At 44.3% G+C, this 6799-nt stretch overlaps 2 protein-coding genes across 2 annotated transcripts in view; one reads left to right on the forward strand and one right to left on the reverse strand.

Annotated features, from left to right (window-relative positions):
• CSUI_003207 (uncharacterized protein) lies at positions 1–3892 on the forward strand (the record flags this gene model as incomplete). Its single annotated transcript, XM_068063405.1, has 2 exons — positions 1–1713; positions 3100–3892. Coding segments are annotated over 2 exons (1760 nt in total), but the record flags the coding sequence as incomplete, so codon positions are not given.
• Positions 3893–4957: 1065 nt separating this feature from the next.
• Positions 4958–6799, reverse strand: part of CSUI_003208 (uncharacterized protein) — a 5377-nt gene continuing 3535 nt past the window's right edge. The window contains exon 2 of the mRNA XM_068063406.1: positions 4958–6775. Coding sequence (XP_067924616.1) covers positions 6374–6775 — 402 coding nt within the window. The 3' untranslated portion in view covers positions 4958–6373. The remainder of the gene's footprint in view (positions 6776–6799) is intronic.

Genomic DNA, 6799 nt, shown 5'->3' on the forward strand with positions numbered 1-6799 from the left:
CTCCTTTCAAAGAAGAACAAGAGGAGTATCAACGACCACACCGCGGTACCATTCCCCTATTGAGAGCGGTGGCGTATAAAGAAGATAAAGAAGAAGAAGAAGGACGACGGGAGAGCCAGCCACTTGAGGGAGAAGTAAGAAGAGACGATGCAGCCTGGGGAGAAGCCTTTCAAGGAGACGCAGAACAGAGAACAAGGGGTGCCTTACGTCTACCTCCTGATCATTACCATTGCGATTCTTCTCTTGATCTTGACCAACTTGAAGAGAAGAAAGACAGGGAAACAAGAAGAAGACGAGAAAGAAGAGGAAGAAGAACACCAGCAGGAAGACAGCCCGAGGAAGAGAATGAAGAGGATCTGAATGAAAGAAGAAGAAGAAAGAGGGCATCTGCATTGAGAAGTTTTACAAGAAAAGAGAAAGAAATGGAAGAAGAGAAAGATGCATGCATTGCCTTCCACACAGGTGAGCTTCGATTTCTCCAACGGACTGTCGTTCAAGCCCTGGCGTCTGTCTTGAAAAGTCCAGGGGGTCGTAAGGAGAGAAAAAGCCGAGCTCGTTTTTATATTGAAGACGCGATGGGGGAAGAAGAGCAAAAATGTCTAAAGAATACAGAGAGATTGACCAAGGAGAGAACAAGAGGGTACGAAGGGATGGAGAAGCAAAGAGAAGATACACAACGTGAAGATAAAGAAGAAGAAGAAAGAGAAAGAGGGAAAGAAAAGAAGATCCATGCAGGAGACAATGAAAGGATGGAGAATGAAATGCATTCCAAGACAGGCGAGACAAGAGACCATGCTTCTTCTTCTTCTTCTTTCACATTCGAGAAGAAGAAGATGACAAGAAGAAGAGAAGAAAGAAGATGCACACACAACTCTTCTTCTTCTCCGCCCTTATCCTCTCCCTTTGAGGACATGAAGAAAGACATGAAGACAACGACGCTGTTGAATCCGCTCATCCTTCAGAAACAGGATGGAGAAGAAGAAGCGGGAATTGGTGGAGACGTGAAAGGAGATGAAGAGCTCTGTCGAGGCAAGGGATATTCTTCTTCTTCGTATGTTTCTCCACCTCCTCTAAGGGAGATGAATGGTAACGACGATTCCACATGCTCATATCCTTTCCATTCTTCTTCTTCTTCTCCTGCTTCCTCGTCTTCTTCTCCTTCTTCCTCTCTTTATCCTACATCTCCTCCATCTTCATCTTCTTCTCGACCTCGTAATGGATCTCTATCTCCCGACTCTTGCTTTCCGTATCATCATGATCCTTCTTCGTCTTCTCTTCTATCACCGTCCCTATTCTCTCTTTCTTCTTCGTGTTCTTCTCCCCCTTGTCCAACGAGTCCCTATACAACACCTCCTCTTTCTGCCTCTCCATCTTCTTCTTCTTTACCTTTTGAGAGGGCAGAGCAACGTCATCATGAGGCAGGGAATCCTCCATTGTATTTCTCTTCCTATTTCCCATTACAAGATCTTCTTCTTCCCTTTCAGTCACCACCCCAGCCTTTCAGCTCGTCTTCTTCTTCTTTCTTCATCTCGCCTTCTTCTTCTTCCTACGCGGGTTTGTCCCCGTCTCTCCCTTCTTCTTGTCCTTCTGACCAAGCTCCTTATCCTTCGGTCTTCTGCATGTCTCCGTCTCTCCTGTCTCCATTGCCGTCTTCTCCATCGCTCTCTAATTTGCATCTCTGGATTGAAAGCTGTAAAGCCTTTCTCACTCCCGGTAAGTCACTGAGGAAGCTCTCATATTCTTCTTCTCCTCCTCTTCTAAACTCGCTATGAACTCATACCTACATAGATGCCACGGTCTATAGAGATATGGTCCAGACACACACATACACGCAAATACCTATATGTACGTAAGTATATTTATATATATAGAGAGAGAGGAAGAGAAAGATGTATCGATATCCTTGAAGCGAGACAGGGGAAGGGTCTTTCAAGGCCTTTCCTATCTTGGAGGTTCTCTCCTCTTCTTGTAGATGATGCGAAGAAGCGCACAAACCCATTGACCTCTCTCAGATAAAGAGAAGAGAGAAACACCTCTTGCTTCTCTCTCCTGTGAGATCATTTCAAGACGCCACTCATACAAACCTTCGTCTGCATGCCTTCTAGATCTCTGTGTCTCCCACGCTTTCTATTCATCTTCTTCTTTGGTTTATTCTTCTTCCTTCACATCCACACTCTCACTCATACTCCTGTCCTTCTCTCTATCTGTATCCTCTTCTTTTTACCGTTCTTTCTCACTGTCTCTACCTCTATCCTCTTCTTTTCGTCAATGTTTCTCACCTCACACGGTCCCGCACCCGTAGTGTATCTAGGAGACCTATAGAGATCCATAGACAGAAGTGTATGGACTATTGCAAGACTTTTCACTGTCTTAAGATAACGGTAACATGAAGATAGTGAGGATGGCGAGAGATTTACTTCTTTCTACGCTTCACATTGCGGGACCGCATGAGGTGAGAAACATGGATGAAAAGAAGAGGATAGAGATAGAGATAGTGAAAAAGATTGCAAAGCAGAAGATAGAGATAGAGACAGTGAAGAAGATTGCAAAGAAAAGAGAACAAGCTTCACGCCTTCCTGCGGCCTCCTTCCTGCTCTTAAGCTAGACCGCCACTGTCAGATCTTACTAGAAGCGAACCAGAGTCTCTCCTTCTCTCTTGTCATACAATGCTATCTCCTACGCACATACACATACTATACAGAAGAGAGAGAGGGATCAAGATGAGTGTGTTGCCCGTGGGGACGAGTCCGTGGATACTTTGTAGGAGAGAAATCACACAAACATGGAACGCCTCTTGCAGAAGATGTCTATGGAGTTCATAGACATATTAGAGAAAGAATAAGTCTTGTCAATTAGTGTAAAGCAAGCTATCTAGATAGGTGTATATACACCCCAGAGTTGCAGCTGTCATGGGCAAACTAGAGCGTCTACGTATTCTTCTCTTAGAACGAAGAAAATGGAAAGGCTTGGAAGGAGAGTTCTCTGAAAGATAAATGAAGAAGAGCTTCTTTTACGTTCTTCTTCCTGGATCAGAAAATTACAAAGGGTCTCTTCTTCTTTCTTATCTTTCTTATCCTTCTCTTCTTCTCTACACTTCAGATACGTTAACGGCTCTCTGCCGTCACCAGCAGCCGTATGCGGATTAGAAAGAGACGAGAGGAGATGATATAAAGCAAATGAAGAAGATCTTCTTCAGAAACAAGCAGACCTTTCTTTTCGGCTAAACAAAGAGAGGTCTCAGAGACAGCTCATCAATCCTATGTACCATGTAAGGGTCTCCCTCTCTTCAAGAAATCCAAGAAGAGAGAGATAGATGGATCTTCCTTCTATCGTTCTCTCTTAACGCTTGAATACGATACACACTCGGTTACTTCTCCGTCATTCATGAAGTCTACGCCCACCCCACACCTTCAATGCTAAAGAAAAAGGTGTTTGGAAAAGCATCTAGGGATACACGAGCGAAAAGATATACCTGTATAGAGACGGTGAGAAGGACACCCTCCTATAGCTTTCTCTATACAGGAAGAGAGAGAGAGAGAGACACGCACAGCGGTCTCATACATTGTAAACCGACTCAGGTGTGAACCGTACACCTGATAAATAACATGCTTATGGTCCATCTATACATCCCCTTATATAGAGAGAGACTTCTCACCCCCCCTTCAGAGACGATCGCTTTACTTGTCTGTCCGTCCCTTCAGACTCTCTTCCTGTCTAGGAAGAAAAGAAAGAAGTGTCTTGATCTCGTTACCACGCCTTCTCTTTCCTCCCCTTCTTTTAGATGAGATGGCGTCGTTCCATGCGGTGTGTGTAGCTTCAAAATCTTGGCTTGCTAGCTCTTGTGCATCTCCTCATCTTCCTTTTCTCACCCCCCTCTTCATCCTCCGACGAGGGAGGGATTCCTTTGTGTCTTTCTTGTCAAAACTTCGTGCATGCATTAGCAAAAGACGTGAACAAATTCTAAAGGTCAATCTATTTTGCTAGGTTCATCTCCTGCTTTATGAAGGATGAAGTCCGGGTGGTACAAAGATGTGTATGTTTGAAGAGATTCGTCACTGATGTAGATACACAGCATACACGGACCTGTGACGCTGACTCTTTTAGTCGCCTCTGCCTTACAATCTAAACCGGCCGCTATCAGAGAGCATAGGCATCCCTCTGACTCTGGAAGATCTTTCATTCCCGCGCACCGAAGTAGGCATGCGCAGTCTCACCAAACGTACAGGCACAGAAGTACCCACGTGCCTGCTGCCCGGCGAACTCTCAAACCACATATCCACCCTTCCTTCTTCTTCCATATCTGCTGATACACATATACATACATATGCACATAAATATATATATATATATATACATATATAGCTCTTTCTATATATATACTTGTATCTATCTCCACACAGGGGAAGACCTTCAGTTAAGCGGTACAGATACAGAGTGTGGCATGGGAGGAGGGGTGTAGAAGAAACTCGTGAGGCAGCAGCATGCAGTAGGAAGTTTTGTAAAGAGAAAAGACGTCGTACTAACGAAGGCAACACAACGGCTCTGCAGGTAGAGCTAGAAAAACTCCATTTTTACGTCAGCCGAAAATGGTCAAATAGATACGATAGCGTTGTGCGTGAAATACTCAAGAAGATGAGAGGGAAGGAAAAGAAAGATACACAACTTAACTATGCTTGTTACATGGAAGATTCAAAGCATACCTGTGCTTGCCCTTCTTTTTCCTCCCCTTCTATCTATCTATCTATCTTAATCTATCTATCTATCTTAATCTATCTACCTATCTTCAATCTACCTGTCTTTAACCTCTTTCGCTGTCTTTAGTCTATCTATCTACTTATCTATCTAAAAAGAAGACTGTTTCTTTTAGTGGAGAGTCTTCAGAGCCACATCCCTGTAGCACATTATCATGCTCTACTTCTGGTTTGTCGCCTGGCTTTGACACCTTTAGGGAAAGCCGGAGGTGAGAAGAACAGCAGGAAAAGGAAAGAAGAAAGACGACGAGATAAGAAATAAACGTACTCTTCAAGTCAGAAGTTCTATAAACTTGGTGTCTATAATGGTAGGTTAGGAACACCGCCATGAGACATTTCTGTATTTCTCTTGGTATGATACACCCGTTTCTCCTCTCGCAGTCATCGCGACAGAGAGAGAGGGTTTGAAGAGAACATAGAAGCGAGGAGGGTGGTCATAGAGACCAACTGTGGTGTGTGTGATCCTCTTCAATAGACCCCCCCTTTAGCAGATCATTCATTCCTTTGAGGCAGACGATACACTTGGACAAGAGAGAAGTACTAACAAGCTTTCTTATCTTTTTTGATTGAAATGGAACTCCTTCTAAAAAGAAGAAGAAAAGAAGATCATCCGATGCTTTCTTACATAGAACCCAAGAATCGACACGTGCATGCAGTAACAATAAGAAAATACACATACAAGTTCTGACATATCGCAGTGGAATACCTCGCTCCAAACTGCCTTCTCAACAAAACACAGACATATATCTATGGATATATATCTGCATGCACAGCCGGTTATATACCTACCCGACCCACAAGTAGACTCGCGGAAATAGGTGCCTATACAAATACAGAGATACCTGACAAAGAAGATATGAATAGAATCGTGAGGAAAGACAGCTGGAGAGGAGAATAGGCTGAAAGAAGGACATGGTTTAAGCGAGAGTAGAGAAGAAGGGAAAGGGGAGAGGAGGTCGCCTCAAAGACTTGGAAGTCGCCGGGAAGTCCACGTCACTGTCATCGACTTCATCCAGCCAGCCCCCAGAAGGACTCTGAACTGTATGTAGGAAGAAGAAGATGATCTATTCTCCCCTCTTCTCTTGGAGAGACTGTCGCCATCACAAATCTCTAAGCGTCTCCAGATCGACGATCGAAAACAACAACAGAGGGAGGACCGCCTGAGGCAAGCAGGAGGCATCTCCTATCTGTAGTAACCACCTGTTTCACAGTGTACGTACAGTACGCCACCTCACCTCATCCTGCGTGTATGATCTATCTATGTATCCCTCGGTATCTATCTATCTGTCTATTGACAATCCGGTATACTTGGTGACACTAGGTCTCTTCAGAAAGGAGGGCCACAACACTTCTCGCCTCTCATGCACATAGAGAAGAGACGGTCTGAAAAAAGCACTCTGCCCACTGTAGTGTGTAGGCATTCGCCACATACATGTCAAATTGGTAGGTGTGATTTCGGGTGTATGTACTCCACATGTCTAGATACATACACACGTGTATGTATAGATATGTAAAGGTGTACATGTACGGGTATATAGACTCCCGCGAGCAGTTAAGCGTCAGACATATGTAAGATGCGAAAAAAAAGAGAAAAGAGTAGAAGAGAGAAATCTGTGTGGATGCTATGATGAGGAAGAATTAGCCGCTAGACTCTTAGGAGGAGATTTAGGTCTCATCTTTGGCTTTGCCTTAGGCTGCATGTTCTTCTTCGCTACGGCCCCTTTTCCGCCTCCTGCACCTCCTTCCCCAGTCTTCTTCACTTCCTCTCCATCCTTCTTCTCTGAAGAGGAAGAAGATTCAGCTATCTTTTTCTTCTCGTCAGTATCAGTTGCGTTCACATCCTTTGAGGAGAAGGCCCGTAATAGAAAACTAGCTACTGTCCTTGCAAAAGACTTATCTTCTGTTGATTCTCCCCTATCCTTCACTTCCTTAGCCTTGTTCTCCTCTTCAGCCTTCCTCTTTCTCTCTTCTTCCTCTTTCTTCTCTCTCTCCTCTTCTTCCTTTCTCTTTCTCTCTGCCTCGGCCTCCTTAGCCTTGTTCTCCTCTTC

This window comes from Cystoisospora suis, assembly GCF_002600585.1.
Source record: "Cystoisospora suis strain Wien I chromosome Unknown contig_1405, whole genome shotgun sequence".
NCBI classification, from domain to species: Eukaryota; Apicomplexa; class Conoidasida; order Eucoccidiorida; family Sarcocystidae; genus Cystoisospora; species Cystoisospora suis.